The sequence below is a fragment of the Drosophila subpulchrella genome, chromosome 2L (assembly GCF_014743375.2).
Source record: "Drosophila subpulchrella strain 33 F10 #4 breed RU33 chromosome 2L, RU_Dsub_v1.1 Primary Assembly, whole genome shotgun sequence".
NCBI classification, from domain to species: Eukaryota; Metazoa; Arthropoda; class Insecta; order Diptera; family Drosophilidae; genus Drosophila; species Drosophila subpulchrella.
In genome coordinates, this window is record NC_050610.1 from 4,660,641 (window position 1) to 4,679,845 (window position 19,205).

The 19,205-nt window shown below is 38.9% G+C and overlaps 2 protein-coding genes across 2 annotated transcripts in view; one reads left to right on the forward strand and one right to left on the reverse strand.

Annotated features, from left to right (window-relative positions):
* The first annotated feature begins 3,044 nt into the window (after nt 1-3,044).
* LOC119547394 (mucin-5AC) overlaps nt 3,045-19,205 on the forward strand; it is a 34,185-nt gene continuing 18,024 nt past the window's right edge. Inside the window, exons 1-2 of the mRNA XM_037854243.1 lie at nt 3,045-3,422; nt 16,712-16,939. Of these exons, the coding sequence (XP_037710171.1) occupies nt 16,720-16,939 (220 nt within the window). The 5' untranslated portion in view covers nt 3,045-3,422; nt 16,712-16,719. The remainder of the gene's footprint in view (nt 3,423-16,711; nt 16,940-19,205) is intronic.
* Nucleotides 14,860-15,383, reverse strand: LOC119547401 (outer dense fiber protein 3-like protein 2). The gene is made up of 2 exons (XM_037854250.1): nt 15,241-15,383; nt 14,860-15,179 (listed from the first exon to the last, which is right to left on the reverse strand). The coding sequence occupies exons 1-2, from the start codon at nt 15,254-15,256 to the stop codon at nt 14,959-14,961; spliced, it is 237 nt and encodes a 78-aa protein (XP_037710178.1). The 5' UTR covers nt 15,257-15,383; the 3' UTR covers nt 14,860-14,958.

The following is a 19,205-nucleotide window of genomic DNA, read 5'->3' on the forward strand; positions in this document are numbered from 1 at the left end:
TACATCCTAACTCCCACCAAAGGGGCTCACCGCGACTATCCCAGCAACGCCACTAGGCGGAGTATCTGATTTCAATGCTGAAATTGAATTGTGAGCGCTGCTTGGCTTCTGTTTGATTTGTTCTTGTTTGCGTGCACATATAGTATGTAGGGTATACTCGGTGTTTGCAGGGTGCTCGGTTATTTGCGCTTTTATCCGACCATATGGCCAAAAATTGTCCGTTAAATGCCGTATTTCACTTTTTATTTATGTTTGTTTATATGCCAAAAATGCGGAATATCTACAGGTTCGGGAGGTCGGCATATCAACTCTTTGTTGTATTTCAGAAATCTTTCTAAAAAGTAGGAATGCCTTAAAAATTAAAATAAAATATTGTAGGTAACCCTGATTAAATACTTCGAATTTGATTTAAATGTTAATGTTATTATCGCATAACTTAGCTTCTGAACTAAGAAATAAAAAAATTTACATTAATCTTATTTAATTAAATTGATATGAATTTGGAATAATTATAATTAAAGAAGTATCACCTTAGTCGAGGCACTCTTAAATATTGTTTTTACTCGTTTTATTTAGAATTGCGTTTTTGTGTTTCTCTTTTTTAACGGAAATTTCTACTGCAGTGAGTAGTCGCGGTTTGACTTCTGATTGACATTTTTCCCGTTTTTTTAAGATAGAGCACGCGTATCTCTTTCAATCAACTCAGCCTCCTCTCATATTTCAGGTTTTGACATATGTCAATGGCAGAAACACAGGAAACTGAAAGATATTGCTTAGGAAATTGAAATCAAAAGGTTTAATAGACAACCTTGCCAAAAAAAAGGAATTGAAGTTTTCACTAGTTGCCTTTAGTTCATATCATCCAAAAAAAGAACATAAATGCGACTTAAAGTTTGAATTAATCAGAATTGTAACCTGCCTATACTCATTTTGAAACTAATACATTGTATTATACCTGTTCTGCACCAATACAATGTACAGAAAGGTGAAACTAAAAACGATTTCCACATTTCACTGACCTTTTGCTTTCTTGCATTATCGACACCCAATTATACTTATGCCGATTCGGTGGAAATTGATAAAGTCGCGTGTCCAAAAAATATAATAATGCTGCTCTCGCGGTTTCTGTTGAAATCGGTACGAATGACAAGGTAGGTGGACATGCTGACCGCACTATAAAGACAGTTAATTTGCTTTTACCAACTGAAATGCGATTGTAAAACTCTGCAGAAATGGTAATCGTAAACTGATGTCAATGGCTTATTGGGTTTTTTTCGACCCGTAAATGAAATCACCTGATCTTTTTAGCCAGAACATGAGTCAGCTGCCCAGGGACGTGGGTTAATTGTTCGGGATAAGCCCCGATTAACAAATGGAATGCAGTTCTCTCGACGGCACGCGCCTCCCTGCCAAGTGACCAAAATCTTCGACTATTAACCGGCTTGGCCCCGCCTAACAGACTCTCCAGCCCATGGATACACTCTCGATCCGAAATTAATCAACCGACTTTCAGCGGGCAGCCTCAGACGGCCACAACAACAACCGTTCAGATGCCCCGGGTCCCACCAACATTCCTGACATAATTTCGTGTGTGAGTAAGCAAACGAGTTCGGGAAAAATTAGACGTCATCGGGCAGCCTCAGTTGCCGCTGGCAACAAATGGTGGGACTCACAAAAAGCCGTCTATAGAATCCACAAAGGTGCAAAGTCGAAGGCCGGGGGAAAAATTGGAATTTTTAATATTCACAGGACTTGGCTCGACTGAAGAATGCCAAGAGCAAATGCCAGATTTTATTGGAGGGCAGCCTAATAAATACAGTCTGGCAAAGAAATGAAGTAAGCCATTTTATTTGATTAGTCATTTAAAATTGTAAATATCTATTGGAATTATAAAGTACTTCCCAGCGGAAGCAACATGTTGCGAATAAGCCAGCAACAGCAAAGTTTATTTTTGCCGGCTCGCAAGTTTTGCCTTCGATCTTGGGCTGGAAAGTTCGCTTCGAACTTAAATCAGCGCCGACGTAGCCGGCTCAGGCACAGTGCTGTCCTCGTTGGAGAAAAAAGAGCTAAAGAATTATTTTATTTCAGTTTTTTAGGAAATTATCAAATGGTGTTCTACTTTTCTCTTTTCTATGGTACTTTTTCTAAATAATTAAACTAATTTATTTTAAAATATTCATTATTCTTAAATTAAGAAACATTAAAAAAAATAGTTTTTATTTTATATTATTATATTGAAATGTTAATATTTGAAATAAGAAGGGGAAACATAAATTAAGTTTAAGATAGACCAATATAAAAACAGAATTGGTTGAAATAAATAAAAATTAAATGCTTAGAAATTCGATGTGATATTTAAAATTGAATAAGATCTTTTGAAGTAACAAATCCAAGCTATGATAAGAGGCATATTTATAAACTGAACTCAAAAATGAACAACGCTGAAAAAATAAATTTTTGTAGCTATTAAAAAAATTTTTAATCTGGATAATTCGAAAATTTTTTATATAATTGTTTAATTTTATTATAAAAATAATAATTGTTTATGGTTGAAAAATAAAATCACCAAGTACTTTTCTAGCGTTCCAGTTATGTACATATTTGCCCAGATAAAAGACGGTAAGTATTTTCTATTGTGATTATTCATTACTACGTAATGAAAACTAATCGTTTTAATCACCCAAACTATATACCATTGTTACTATACTCCGTATTCCTATTGGAGTTTAGAGTTACATAGGCAAAAGTAGGACAGCATTTACTATTGAGGTGATTCATTACTAAGATATGAAAACTAATTCTTTGGTCACCAAAACTATCCATTAAATAGCCGATCCGACATCGCCGCTCAAGCCTAACATTGCGACTTGAACTTGCCGCCGTTCGAGCCGGGGCTTGCATAGGGGGCGGGGCGGGCGGAGCGGTGTGTGAGTGAGCGAGCTTGGTTACCGCCGACGGCTGCAACAACAAAAGGCAAACATCGCAACTCTGATGTCGATTTTTTTGTCGGACCGCGCTTCGTTTATTTTAGTTAGTAACGAGATTTCGAGCGCTCAACGTTGACGTCGCGGTTGAAAATCGGCTAAGGCCCGACCAGCAAAGCTCCGATACAGTGCGTACCCCCTATGCCGAACGACCCGCCAGCGAGTGTGTGACTGTGTGCGGGCGCAGACATGAAGTGAATAAGAAATTGAAAAAGCACTAAAACATAACATATACCTAAAATCTATATATATATATATATATAAAAACGCAAAAGAAAACGCAAGAAACGTGGGTAAGGCCAAAAGCGAGGCAAAAACCGTCCAAAAGCCAGCAGCAACAGCAACAACAGCGGCTCAGCGATAATCAGAAAATATTTCTTTGAGCCCATCGCGCGCCTCAAATCGAAAAAGCGCGAAATATTTATTTCGGCCCCAAACGTAAGTGTCTGCATGTGCAAGTCGATGTACACCTTAGCTATATACACACACCCGAGTGTTAGGCACAACAAACTAGGGGACACTTGTAACAAATTGCAGTAACAACGAAACTAATACAAAGGTTGTTGATTGTCGGTTGCCAAGAGTGAAATTATTGAACAAGAAATTTGTTTTTGTCCAGGAGGGTTAGCTTGGTGATTTTGAGACCACCGAAGCGGGGGAAAATGCGCCAAAATATTTATAGGCCGTAAATACACCGTTCTGGTGCAATAGCCAAGGAATTGTGGGCAATTTTGCTAGAGAAAGATTCGATAATGCCTTATATTAGGCTATTCTATTCGAAATAAAAAGTTAATAATATAATAACTATCAAAATTTTATAAAAGTTATCTTTGGAACTGTATATAAGTCTATAGCGCAAAAAATGAGGATATAAGAAGAGATCTTGTAAGGGTAATAAAGCAAACACCTTAAAATGATATATCAAAATTAATTTCTGCTAAGCAAAAAATTGAAAATAATACTGTTTGAGTTCCGTAAGAAAAGGGTTCACCTCAAACTAAAAACTGAAGCAAAAAACCTCAACATATCAGTTACCTGAATGATCGAAATTTCCAGGTAGTAGTAAATATTTAACATCAAAATTTGTTCGAGTGTTGAAAATCTTGAGCTGATCACTTTTCGTCGGAATACTCGAAATATGTTTATCCACATTTCTTTTGAAATCCGCGAAGCTGTCGGAACAAAACTTCTGGTTAATTCGCAATGAGTGAAGGAAGTGTCTTAGAGATTGTTTTGCTTCGTAAACATACTGCACACATAGTTCAGTTACCTGCTCGATACCCCTGACAAACAATTGAAACGCTCCTCAACTATGTATTACTGCGTTTTGCTCTTTATTTCTGTGTACTTTTTAGCGTTCGCAAATTGTTTGCGTTTTGACTGGCAGTGACTAAGTGCTGATTTTTACGATTACAGGTGTTTGAAATGTATTCCGAATTTATGGGACTCTGGTACTATTATTGCCGTGGCCACTGCCGCTGGCGTTGTTGTTGCCATTACCCCTGATGTGTGGGGCAGATGAAATAAAGCCATTCGGCAGCAGCCCAGACCTTACAAGGTTCATTGCTACTTGTCACTACTTTTTCCCCGACCGTCGACACTGCCTGCCGTTTGGCTGTTTCATGTAGGCTGGCTGTATAGATAATAAACATTAAGCCTAATGGCATTGTCGCTGGGCTATCCAGCTACAAGCTGCGATACAAACAAAAAAGCAAGTAAATCAACAATAAACAAATGGCAAGCCACGCGTGTCTGCCTTTTAGCCGTGGCTCGTGAACTTTTCTTGTGGGTTTTTTCTCCTTTCCGACAGCTTCTATAGCGTGTTAATTCAGCCAGCATTGTATTGAAATCCTCAATGTTGTTCCTCAATTTTTGGCACATTCATTTGTCGGCTTCTGGGGATTCTTTGCAAATTAAGCCTCGTTTCTTGCCGATTATAGAAATTTTCGCAGCTTGTTGTCGGTCGGTCAGGCGCCCCAGAGTGAGCCGCAAATAAATTTGTTTAATATAGCCGCAATTAGTTGATTTAAATTATTAACTTTGGCTCACTAATGCGCCTAGGTTCAAGGTTAAGGATGGCCATTTAAATGAATTGTGTGTTGCTGAAGTGGGTACGTATAAATAAATATAAATCAGACATCTAAATGCATGCGAAGTCTTTTGTCCGACCGCGTAGAGCGCGGAGAATTAATATAGAATAATTTCTGTTACGTGAGATTAGGCAATATGCTCCGACAATGTCGCGTGTTCAAGATAGTTCGACGATGTATATTATTTTTACCTGACAATATATCTTTCACGTGCGCAAAAGCACCTAGCAAAACTGGCAATAGTAGGAGATGACAACATAACCAGAGATCTTTGAGAGGGGTTTAAAGAAATATGATGAATTCCTAATATAAAAGTTTCCATAGGGTGAAGAATAGGGATATGTTTAGGTTTACCATGACTAGTCATCAGATTATCTAAAAAAAAGTATTCTACAAATGCAATTTCAAGCCAATTTTGATTAGATACAATAGAATTCAACAACAAAATAATGACTTTAAGAACTATATCAATTTTCGCTTTAAATAAAATCATCAGTTGATAAATGTTATGTTCTTATCAATTTTTATACCCGTTACTCGTAGAGTAAAAGGGTATACTAGATTCGTCGGAAAGTATGTAACAGGCAGAAGGAAGCGTTTCCGACCCCATAAAGTATATATATTCTTGATCAGGATCACTAGCCGAGTCGATCTAGCCATGTCCGTCTGTCCGTCTGTCCGTCTGTCCGTCTGTCCGTCTGTCCGGATGAACGCTGAGATCTTGGAAACTATGAGAGCTAGGCTATTGAGATTTGGCGAGCAGATTCCTGAGCTTCTTACGCAGCGCAAGTTTGTTTCAGTAGAGTGCCACGCCCACTCTAACGCCCACAAACCGCCCAAAACTGTGGCTCCTACAGTTTTGATGCTAGAGTAAAAATTTAAACTGAAATGAATTGTTCTCATCAATACCTATCGATTGACTTAAAAAAAAGTTTGCCACGCCCACTTTAACGCCCACAAACCGCCCACAAACGTCAAAAAATCGTAAGTATGAACGCGGATATCTCGGAAACTATCAAAGATAGAGTATTGGGATTTCAGATTTAGATTCCGTAGCCTTGTACGCAGCGCAAGTTTGTTATGCGAATATGCCACGCCCACTCTAACGCCCACAAACCGCCCAAGCCTGTGGCGCCCACAATTTTTATGCTAGATTAAAAATTTTAACTGAAATGTATTGGTCTCGTCAATGCCTATCGATTGATCCAAAAAAAAATTTGCCACGCCTACCCTAACGCCCACAATGCTTAAATCTGTCTTCCGCCGGTAGGTGGCGCATTTAAATCTCGCTTTGCTGCTTGCATATCTCCATTTCCCTTTGGTCCCTTTAGGTGAGTAACGGGTATCTGATAGTCGAGGTACTCGACCATAGCGATCTTTCTTGTTTTATTTCGTATCTTATTTCTATATCTTTTCCATTCAATCACTACTTCCTGCAGACCCAAATGTACTTTTATTTTAAGTATAGCCGCAACAAAGAGTCGTCTAGCTTATAGGCGTTACCTCTTTAGATATAGCCACTTCATTCATAGGCAAACACCAAACAGCAGGCAAGCCAAACAAATCAAACACAGTGCACAAATGGCTTGCAAAACCGCGAAGACAAGGCGACGACGAAATCGGATGCCAGACAGAAGTGGCTAACTGCAAAAAATCATTTAACGCATTTTAACAACGCTCATTACCGATTTGAAGACGAGGGGCACTTGAACCTCGCCCACAGCCCCGACCCCGCCCCGCCCCTCGCCGACGAACCCGGCACGTGGACCCATTTAAAGTAGTGCAGACAGACCATAAAAACCAAAATCCAACGCCGACAAACTCGCACATATCTTCAATATGGCCAAAAATATTTGTGAATTTTTATGAATGAAACGCAAAATGTGTTGAATTTGAATTGCTGTTGGTAGTCTTCCAACTTTTTGCACACATTGCGTGGCATAGCAGCAGATACATGGCTTGCATGGCTAAATAATGAACACTTTTGAAGACTTAATCCTCTTACGTACAAAGGCTTTGAGTGGCTTAAAGCCAGCCCGCACATCTATGAAATGCAGCCTGAAAAAATTTGCTAGACTTACCAAGTCGGCTACTACCCCCACATACAATTTTCGTTTAATTGCTCATCTCGTAAAAAGTGAAAACATGAATTCATCATAAGCATTTAAGCCGCATAAATAAATAAGGCAAAACGGATTTACTCTCGGCATTTTGCGCTCGCTAAATATTAAATCAATTAATTTGTTGCATATTGGTTACCAGGAAACGAATTTATGTTTAATTTTTTCTACGTCACATCTGGCTTTGAAAAATACCCAGTTGCTTGATTCACCCGAACATTAAATGTATTTGCTTAAACCCAACAAAAGCAAAATATATACATATACAGTTTTTACTGACCAACTCGCAGGCACTCTGACAACTGTTGGCCCAAAAGTTAAGTAAATAAACAAAAAACTTTTAATGATAGGAAAATAAACAGCGACAATGATGGCGGCCGAAAATCAACCGATATGTATGTCTCCAGACAAATTAAATTTATTTCGTTATTTGCTTACCTTATTAAAAGTTCATCGGTTTACATTAAAGACTGCAATCAGACCCTGGAATGAATGCCGCTTGTATTTTGAAACATATTGGCTCTCGACAAGGCAAACAGTAGAAATACCCGTGAGTGTTTTTGCCAGGTTTGTTTAAGATGACTTAACCAGCACCATTCAATTTCCGGTCACAACTTGGCGTGTTTTTTTGCTGACTCATCTTAAATATTTTGAAGAGAGTCTGGAGGGAAAAACCTTCGAAAAGATGCAAAAATTCTGCAGAAGAGCTTTTACAAGATTTATTCAGTTTCGGTTGAAATTCATGAATACACAAATGCATGGGATCCACATGAACTCAACGATAAAAATTTCACAAGTGACTTGAGCCGGGCTTTGTTTATATTTTTTTGGGCGAAACCTGTTTCCATATTTCTGACTTCTGGCCAAGCCAAAATCATAACAAAAAACATCAACATTTCATCGGTTAGAAGATGGGCATGAATATTATTTTTGGAAATTTGTCAGCTTAGATCACTTCGATATTGAGCACCTTGCCCTGCCCAAAGTGATTCTGGCCAAAATGCGCATCTAATTACACGGGACTGTGGCGCCATTTGGCCAGCATTGAAAATGCCACAAAAATAATTCAATAAAGGCGCACAGTAACCTTCGTACGTGTAGTTTTAATTAATTTGCTTTCAGAAACACAAATATTGAAAATCGCCCAGGCGCCCTCAACAATTCCGAAGTGTGTGTAAAATTATTTCGCATGTGGCGGCCTCATTTTGAAATGATATTGAATATCGATCGAACGGGCTGTGTTTGTCCAGCCCCATTTTGAGTCATCCGCATTTAGTTTCGGGTTTTTCTGTCCTGTACTATTTATTGCGGGCATTAATCACCTGCGCTATAAAGCCGCAAATAATACCTTTCCGTCTGGGGAGACCCGTTTCGTCTTGACTTTATGAGGGTTTCCGTTGTGCCGAACATATTGGGGCAATTTATGAATTCCCATTAAGCTAAATGTTCAATTAGCGCTAAGGCGTGATGTTTTGGTTAATCAATGTCAGTTGAAGACATAAAATATATTCAGCGATAATCGGCTTTGTTTCCTGTCAGGTGTGAGGGAAACTACAACTGGAATGAATCAGAAATCGGACATTGCTAAAAACATTTCAAGCGATTTATGATACCCTCAGAACTAGTTCAACCAAATTGTCACAATACTTAAACTTTCAGTCAACAAACAAATTAATCAACTATTCGCATAGCCCCAATTCGTTCCTGCAAGTTAAAAGTCCTTTTCGCCTGGTATCGAATGTACCCAGGCATTCTTTTGACAATCATTACTTGCAGTAAAGTTTCTCCTGGCGAAACTTTGGGCCAAGTAAATTCCCTGCATTACAAGTTGTTGATTTTCGGTGTTTTTTCCTCAGTTTTTGTTGCCATAGTATCCACATGTAGGCAAAGTGCCACAAAGCTGTTGTAAGTATCTGGTGGATACAAAATTTATAACAGGGAGCAGGCGAACTTTCGAGCGCGCCCAAAGCCCCGCCATCCTTCACCTTATCGCTACCCGTTCCCAAATTGTAGTTATAGCAAAACAAGCGTAAACAAAAACCCTTTCCGGGGAGACAGGGGTACATATTCATGCACAATTTGCATTTTGAGGCAGCGAGTACTTTACATCACATTTTTGTGTCAAATCAGCGCAAAATTGAAGGCGTTTAGACAGCCCGCCCCGAAAGACAGAAGTGAACGACCCACGGATTCCGCTGGCGCATGTAAGCCAAATTGGGCAGCCTTCTTGGCCTCGCCGCTTGCCAACTTGTCGTCGCCATCAGAGCCCTGGAAATGGAAAGCCAAGTTGCGGCTAGTCGCAAAATGCAGAGCAAACATTTTGAACAAAATGTCAAGAACGAAACGGGGCTCTGACGTAGACACACTCCCAGATGGAGTCATTGTCTTCAGATAAAGGGTCGAGTTGTCATTTAGTCAAGTTGCGACCGGAACTCTAATCAGATATTTAAAATGTTAAAATATACTTTGTTGCCTGGAGCATCTACAGAATTTGTTAGCTTTTTAGGGTGATTTGAAATCATTTTCTTGGGTATATTTAAACTGATTAAAAATCTCTAATACGTCTATTATTTTTTGGGTCTTAACATAAAACGTTTGACTTTGAAATCTTTAGGTGAAACACTTTCTATGTTAAATGTCCCTTCTTTGCAAAAAAAGTTTAAAGCATTTTATTCTCGACTTAAAATCATTAATTAGACAGCAAAATGGACAACCATTTAAATTATCTCAAGATCGTAGAAGTCAGCAAGTCAGAATGTACAGTTTGGTTGTTCCAAAAATATGCCAATCCTTTAAGGCATGTGTTTTATTTTGTTGTTTCTAGAACCTTTCCAAATAATAATATTTATAAAAAAATATACATATACTCAAGAAAACCACACGTATTCAGTAGCCCTGTCATATCTCATACGGTTTTATCTATTTTCCTGCTTGCGCCCATGCTGTGAAATAAACTTTATCGATTCCAGCACTGTGTGCATCCACCCATCAAAGAATTATTCAGGAAATGTCCTCCATCCTACGAGCGGTTGCTTTTGGGCTGTCAAAATGAAAATTCGCATACGGAAACCACAATAATTGCTGCCATAACACTTGCTATGACGTCGATGACAGCAACAGCAACAACTACAAAGTTTCTCGTTTCATTGGCATTGGGTCGGTTGATTTTGTTTTGGGTTTTTTGTGCTTTTAGTTATTGGCCGCTTTACAACTTCCAGTGCACATTTTTGCGGCTTGGTCATCAACTCGTTTTCGGCGTGGCAACAAGTCGAGAGGAAGCGGCTCCCAAAAAACAGCGCAATGCAAAAGTATCTGAAAACCGAAATCTGTGTATCTGTGCCGTGGCCCACATTTTTGCCGGCTTTAATTGAATTCCCACGAAACACAATTTCACCCCAAGTTCAAGTTGAAGCTGCCATAAAAAGCCGACGGAAAAAGCCGCCCGAATTAGATAAACATGTAAATGATTATTGACACAAAAAGGTTGCTTCTTCGGAGCATGAATAAAATCAGAATGAGTAATGTGCATATGAATAATATGAAAAGGACACAACTGGCGATACAAATTGACGTTTTATTTGCCTTTCACCTGATGACAGACGACATCAGGCAGTCGAGACAGTCGAGAAGGGATCTAAAAACCCCAAGAAGGAGTCGGCCAGACGAGCCCAAAGCCCAAACCCCAAGAACCCAGAAACCTCAACGCATAATGAAGTAATTGGATGAATTTGTCTTTGGCCAACAACGAAAGTTGGCGAGATGCGGCTTTAAGATAGAAATGTATCTGAATCTGGTGGCGGAACAGGAACAGGGGTGGCCACTCCGTCGAAGATACGTTAACAGTTCGCTCTCCTTCGCTTTGACTTTCAAAATGTGAATGCACTTTTGTTGTACGTGACAGGTTTTTGTTGCTCCACTTTTGATTTCTTGTCTTGTTTTTGGTTTTGGTTTTTTTTCCTTTCCCGAGCAGAAGGAAGAATTCGAACGCTTTGAGTTTATTGACTTTTTGACTCACATTAAATGGGTCTTAAATTCTTGAAAAGTTTAAATGCGTTAGCTTAGTTCAAGCTGACCGGCGATGACTTACTGCAGCTTTATGGGGATCATTTCGGATGAGCAAAGTTAAGGGAGCGTTTAAAGTTATTTCCCAAAAAAATAATACAGCGAACAAGGCGAAAATTAATTCCGTAATCAGGGAGATCTCGATTTTTCCAAAAAATTAATTGGGTCATACGAAATCAAAAACTAATTAACTTAATGTTTTTATTTGTTCCGATTAGTTCGTCATAGACTCACAATTTCACCCAATTTTAGCAAGCACATTAAATAAGCGAAAATGATTTTTTAGCAATCACTTAAACAAGTCACGTGCGTGAAACAGGGTCGATTATGGTTAATCAAGGGGAGGTTAGGCCAGAGACAACAACTCAATGCAGTACTATCAATTAAAATCGGAAATAGAATAAATAAAGCAAAATGCGTGTGAGGTCAGTTCGGTGCTCCGACTTCCTTTAACCCTGTAATGACCCTTCAATCAACGTGCCTGTGTTTGTCAGATGGATGAAAATCAATTGCCGGCGGCTGTCAAATTAACATTATCTTTTGTTACGAATACGTTTTGTTTCATTGATTGCCTGAATTGCTAATGACATTTAGCCGAACGGGAAGTCGTGCATTATTTTCTTCTGGGCTTTTCCGGAACACTACAAAATTAATAATATAATATTTCACCCTTTCCTTGGTACCTTAAATATTTCTAAACGAACTTTCTGAGAAAGAACTTAAAGAGAAATGGAAGGGATTTCGTGATTGTTTGCATTGCCAATATCGATTGTGGAAAAAAGGTTCTAAAACGTACAAACAATTTTGCTTAAAAAACTAGTTAGCTACATTTTAATTATATAAAAATAAACTATTCCTTATTTAAATTCTGCCTAAATATGTCAAATTTTGTTATACCCTTTTTTAAGACTCCCCCTTTTTAGAACTTTATAGGCTCTATTTCAGCTGCAGCCACACCTCCCAGCATTTAAATGCAATTAAGTTCTATGCCCATTTACAATTATCCACTCCGATCATGTGGGCCTGCAACCTAACTGGCAATTATTCATGCAACAGCCCAGACAGGCTGAGATCGTGCTAAAAATAAAGAAGAATGCATTACACGCTCAAAGCCTGTCAGCCACTTAAGGGCAATCTTCGCTTATTATGGAAATAATAGAGACCCAGGCCCGAGGCATGGGATCTAACATACTGAACGAGTCAGGAATAGAATAGAGCAGGCGAAAGCGTCGCATGTGCTCCACTAAAAATAGACGCATCCATTTTCCAACCGGGCTGACGACGATGATGGCCCATAAACGCGGAGCAGCTTCTGCCACGGAGCTGGATGCCAAGCTGCTGATTGACATAAAAGAGCAAGTGGAGTTGTTAAAAAAAGCAAAAGAAAACCAAGAGTAGTCCGTGCAAACTGGCAGCAGTTATACCCAAGAAGATGAATCAACATTCCGAGCGGTCAACGTACCACGTTCAGGAATGGCACGCCATCGAGGATGCAGCTTCTGCTTCTGCAGATGATGATGGTGCTGCTGATGGGCAGATGAAGATGGCAAGCTACGACCAAAGCTTCATAAAGACAAAGACATCCAGCCAATGGGCAATGCATCGAAAGAGGCTGCTTAAACAAACCAAAACTAAACAGGTCGTTCGTCAGGCGAAGATTAGATGCACTTGAGAAGAAGTGCTACCGAAGTCTGCAAATTCAATTATGAATAGGAACTTTAAGACAGGATATAAGGAGATTGGATTGACACATCTGTATAATCAGAATATGCACAATACCAAATTGTCTATGCTTATAAGTTTTCAGTAAAGTGCAATCTGGCTATAGATTGGGCTTTGTTCGCAATATCTTATCTCAGCAGAATAAATAATTAAATTAATGAAATTATTATTTGTTGGAGATAATGAAGTTAGCTTGGTAAAATAAAATTATTCAATATTCAAGGAATCTTTCAATATTGTTTATTAAATCCAGGCCATCCGCCATAATACCTTTCATAAAGGGTATAAACGAAAGCTGAGTAGAAACGTTGGCAGGCAAAAATGAGCAAAGATGCCAGAACGTAACATTAAAATAAACGCGCTCAGATAAATCTTCGTTGGAAAGAGTGGAACGAGGGCAGCACCCAAGTTCCTCAGCTCCAGGGCTCCCAGCTCCTGCCCCCTACATATATCCCCCACCTTTCCATCCCCATCCGCGTCCTGGAGCAGCGAAAATGCAATCAAATGCGGACTCCCGTCGGTGTGTCTGTGCGAATACGTGATGTCCAAGCGGCGGTCAGTTGGGGCATCTGCAAAATGCACGCACAACATCGCACATCCGTGAAATTCCAGCGTCGCTGCTGCTTGTGCCATGCATTTACGTTGACGTTGCAATTACAACTGGGCTGGCAGCCAGATGGGAGGGGTCCTCAGGCGGGCTCAGTTAGTCCAAAGCCCTTTCCTTTCTTTGGCTTTCTGCTGGCCATTCCCACGACCGAGTCCAGTACACGGCAAAAAAAGCGGACTACCTTAAATCTAAATAATAACCAGTCAGATTTTGTTTAGGCCATTTAAAATGGATACAAAACGAGCTCAGACTTATGGTAAAAAGAAATTATAAGTGGTTACTACCAAGAATAATTATGCACATGCAAAATAGTTATGTATCCCAAACAGAAAACGATTGAATACAATATATGTTCCCCCTTTCTTTATTCCTTAAAAATATTTCTGTTCCTTAGAGATATTTCTTTATTCCTTAAAGATATTTCTTTGTTCCTTAAAGATACATATTTATAGGAAAATGCAACTTTAAAATTAAAACTGATTAAAATGTCTAACATTGGTCTCTAGAATTAAGTTGTAGACTAATTTTTAGCGATTTTGATCATTTATTTTCCTGTGTACCAGTGCCATCTCAACCCGAGTCATGTCTTCTGTCCGCTGCCTGTTTACTGTGTGATTATTACAGGCAGCGGGGAAAATAACAGGCTTTCGCTTAGATGCCAGAAGCTGCTCCTTTTGCCAGTTCAGTCACTGCAAAGTGAGTTACTTAAGGGCTCGTCCGGCGGCTTCATTACAGTTCCACGTCCTCCAGTCGGGCATTCACAAAGCCCAACGGCTGAAGAGTCCAAGAGCCCTCTTCTAAGCCCTCGACGTGGAGTGTCCTGGGCAAAAGGCTTTTCTGGCCCAACAAGTGGTTGTCGCCGCATTGTGTATCAATACTCGTATCGCCGACCAGCGACCACAGGCTGTCATTACTCCCGATTCCCGATCTCCGCCCCCCGCAGCCGATTTGCATTTTGAGCATCCATCTCCCCGGTCGATTTGAATGTGTCATCGAATTAATTGCAGAGTTAAAGGAAAGCGGCGATTAGCAATCCCTGTTGCCAAGGCAACAATTTCAATGCAAATTGTACGTCAATGTCTTGAACATTAATTAAAGCAAATTGGAAGTGCAATGAGGGGGATTCAGGCGATAAACCCCTAAATAATTGGTTCAATGCCCTGATATACATATTAATGGATTCATGAAATCAGTATGTGGTTTCTAGAATTTTCCTTTTAATTATAAACAAAATAAAATAAAATAATAATAATAATAAAATCAGCACACATTGATTAGACTGCTTAGATTTTACTGTTACATTGGCCCTCTAACAATCTCTTTAACCCCCTTTAAGTACAAAGGTTTACTTAATATTTATCAGTTCTCATTCCTTATGAAAATCGGATGGGAAGGGGCTTGGTCTTGGGGTTCCTAACTAGCATAGAGAACTGGGGGCCCACCGCGTTTCCGTACCGGGTGACCTTATCAATCTTATAGGCTGCCGGTCCAGGACCGGGCTTCTCTCTCATGCGATCAATCCTGCGGCCAAAGGAGAATTGTGGTCCCTTTTGCCCAAAACTACTCGGCAGCATATAAGCTCCAGGTCCAGGTCCTTGAAAAATATGAAGAAAAAGGAATACATTTTATCAACGGAAGTTATAATGTTAGCTTACCATTGTTTTTGGACATCTTGTGTTAGCTAAAAATCGATTTCCACAATTCTATTTGAAAATTTTAAATCACCGGTAGACAAATACAAATTTTGGAAACGGAAAAAAAACAATGTTTGCCGAGAGGAGTTTAACTAGGAAATGAATGAACATAAATCAGAAATTTACTGACAAGCAAAAGTCCCGGAATGTCTGATTTGTAAAAAAGGTTTATAAAATAAACAATGCTTTGAGCGTGCCAATAGTAACTCTTAAATAAACCCATTAAATGCCTTTTAAAGACCTGGCTCACAAACAAATTGATACATTTCCCCATTGATACGCACAAACTGATTGATTAAATATTTACTTATTGTGCATAACTTTGCAATATGTTTAATTACCCGTAAATCAACAGCTACTCCCAACGCCCAGACATAAAAGACAGGGCGCCAGAGAGCAAAAAAGCAACTCACGCTCATTAATTATTAGCACCTAGGGCGTAAAAAACATTAATTAACTTTTATGCACACGCCACACTAATTAATATTTAATTTGCCTCAAATTGTACAGCATTTTGCATTGTTCTAGCCGCTCCCGGAATCCGATTCACAGTTTCAGTTCAGCACTAATAGATTTTTTACGAATTTTGTATCTGTCAAATGCGCTCTTCATTAATTTACATAAATCTCTGCCGCATTTCTGGCTGACAAATGGCAAATTTTTGTAATTTTATGCGATTCCAATCTGATTGAAAGCAAAGCGTTTTATCAAATTAAGCATCTCGCAAACCCCCTGTTACTATAAATGTTAACCGTTAACCAAATTATGTTGACATGAAATATTCATGGCATGTTTGACATAAATCACTTATTATAAATATATTTAACATCTTTATTGTGTTAGCCAAACGCTGTTAAGAATGCGAAAACTTAATAAATGCAAATTATTTGGTTTCGATTGGCTGAAGCTTGAACCGTTTAAATCAGTGGAAGCTTCGCTGTTGTTTTAATAAAGTGGTTTTAATAATAACTCAAAGTTAAGAAGCAAAACTAAAAAGCTTAAAAATGTCAAAAGTGGCATTGTTTTATTATCTCACAAAGATATGAAAGCAAAGATTATATAAGCTTCCTCGGCTTAAATTTTAATTACCAAGGTCAAATGACTAGTTTGTCTATCACGTTCTACCATCCAATTGACTTTTTTTCAATTAATACTTTGGCTACATTCGCCTTGACCCCTGAACTCACTGTTTCCCAATTTCTTTTCCTTCCAAACTTTAGCCAGCAAGTTGAAACAATTTTTCCTGACATTTTTTTAATTCTGAAAGTTTCCGGCTGATGCTGCAGACTTGGCATAAATTAAGAAAAATCAATAAGCGTTGAGAGCGAGTAGTGTTTACCCCAAGAAGGCTAGAACAATAAATACGCATTTAGTAATTAAGATGATATAAAGTATTTCATTATAAATTGTATCCATCCATCTTGCATTGCAGCAACAGAAATGCACAGAACAGAGAAGCACTCGGAGGCATCCCCGCTGAGACTCTGCCTCGAATTTCATCAGGAGGATTCCGGAAAGGATCTGCAGATGTCGAGGAAAAAATGCAATAATAACCAACAGCGGCGGGGTCGTCGGAGGCGGACCTTGCCCGGAATTCACTGGTCCACCAGCCTGGCCGTTTTGATGCTGACCATTTGCATGGCCCACACGTCGAGTGCCGGTAAGTGCTGAAAACTGAAAAACTAATAAAATTCCGTTATGAGTCAAATGCTCGGACAAGTGACATTGTAAGGGGTCGAAATGCCAGACGGGGAGGAACTGACAGCTACATGCAGCAGACACACAAGCCTCAATTAAAAGCACATCAATAACAGTCGCCTCCCACTCGTTCCACCCAAAATCTCCCAACCACCCACTCAACCCGGTGATTCCCCCGCAATTGGCACTTGGCGTGCCAGTTTAGCTTGAGGGTCTGGTTCCTGTGATTTCGGATTTTGATTTATTTAACAATTTAGCAACAACATTGGCAATGTCGCAAGCTGTGACTGTGACTTGCTCTACATTGGTGCTTCACTTTAGGGGACTAGGAGTGCGAGGAGTGTTTTTTCTTGTCCACTGCCGAAGAGAAAATGTTGGGAATTATACAATTCGTTTTTGTGCAGTTGAATGGGGCAAAATTACAAATTGATCGGAAGCAAGAAGTAAAATTGGCTTAAAAATTTAACAATATTGTTCATTGCAAATTGAATATGAAATGTGGTGAAAGGAGAATTGGCATCGATAATTGACGCCACACGTCTACTTCAAGATCTTAATCAAAAACAACATCTCTAGATTAAAAGCTTAAACTAAAAAGGTATTCTATTGAATTTATCAGTTCTTAGTTATATTTTCATTGAGAAAAAATGTTTTAAATTTGTTTAGACAATTTAAAAAATACCTTTTTCTTACCTAGGAAATCTCTATTAACTTTGTTTAAGGAATTAGAAATAATATTATTTCGATATTTTCCATTAAGTTTATAAAGTTTCTAGATTTTAAACGTAATTATACCTACCTTTGGCAAAGCAATTATTTCTTGAATTGGCCAACTCTTAACGACTATAACTCTCGTAGGAACTTCCCTCGTTTATGTATCTATTTATACCCAATAAAACATCCCACTGAACTCGAATCCACAACCGCAAGCGCCTCAAAGTATGCAGTAGAAGCGAAAACAACAACCAAAATAAACATGTCGCTGCAGTTCGGAGGGAAATTAACACTACCCGGGCATTAGCTCCCTTTGGACCCTGTTCTTCCAGCCAAAACAAACATGGAGCAGTGGCAAAAAAGGAAAACAAAATGTAACCCAGCTTTGGTCGCCTAAAATCCCCCTGAGGCCAAATTTGAAAAGCGCTTTAATCGCTAAGCTGCGTTTAGGCGTCAGATTTTGTGTTCCGACAGGTCCGCACCCTCCGCCCCATAAATTTACCTACGTCCTTTTTGTCCTTTGTGTTTTAGCAGCTGTTTAAACATTTTTGCTAACACGACTGTTGTTAAAGTACCCAGCAATGATTTAAGGTATTCTAGATGTAAGATAAAGTGTAAAATCTAATAAGAAATAGTTGTTTAACTAAAATTCAAAAGCTTAAATATTATCTTTTTTTTATTGATAAACGTATGAAAGATTTTTTATCATTATGAATCTTGAATATCCCTATTAATTTAAATTCTCAAAGCCCTTTTATAGTATTGATATATAAACAATTTTAATTTATTTCTTTATTTTTGGAAACCTTCTAACTGAGACATTTGATTGCGTAATAAGTATTTTGAGTAATGTTTTGAAAGATAACCCAAGATTAGACTGACGATTTTTATACAGCATTTAATTTGAATAATTGTAGTACAATTGAAGTGTAAAGAAACAAAAATTCTGAATCTGATATCGGACCATAATAGTCTTATTATATTTTAATGTAATGTGTATTTATACTATATACGTCCAGGATTTGCTTTTAGGGGGTGATTTTTTAACGCACTATTTTTTACTTTTCACTCAAGGGAGGAGTCTAAGCACTTTATGCCCCCCGTGGATCTAGAGTATTTTATAGTCGACCCACTATGCACTTGAGTGTTTTTTGGAGCTCTTTACCACAACGAGCCGCCAAATGAGGCATCCTGGGAAGGAAGGCGGGAAGTGCGGATCCTGGGCTTCCCCGGTCTGGCACTCGCGAAACTGGCGGATGCGGTTTTGCATGTGTTTGCTTGGCAGCTGCAATTTTCGTTGGCCATTTTGCCCGCTCCTCCCTGAATGTGTTCAAGTTCAGCGCTGTCCTAGCAGAAAAAGTTAGGGAGATCCGCCACAAAACAGCGGTGCTGCCTAGTGTGCATTTTTAAAAGCCAGCCTGCCTAAATTTTAAATGGGGATTTCAGAATTTACTCCCTTCATCCAATGAATTAAATTTCAGTTAAGCTAGCAAATCCGGAAACCCTTCTGCCCA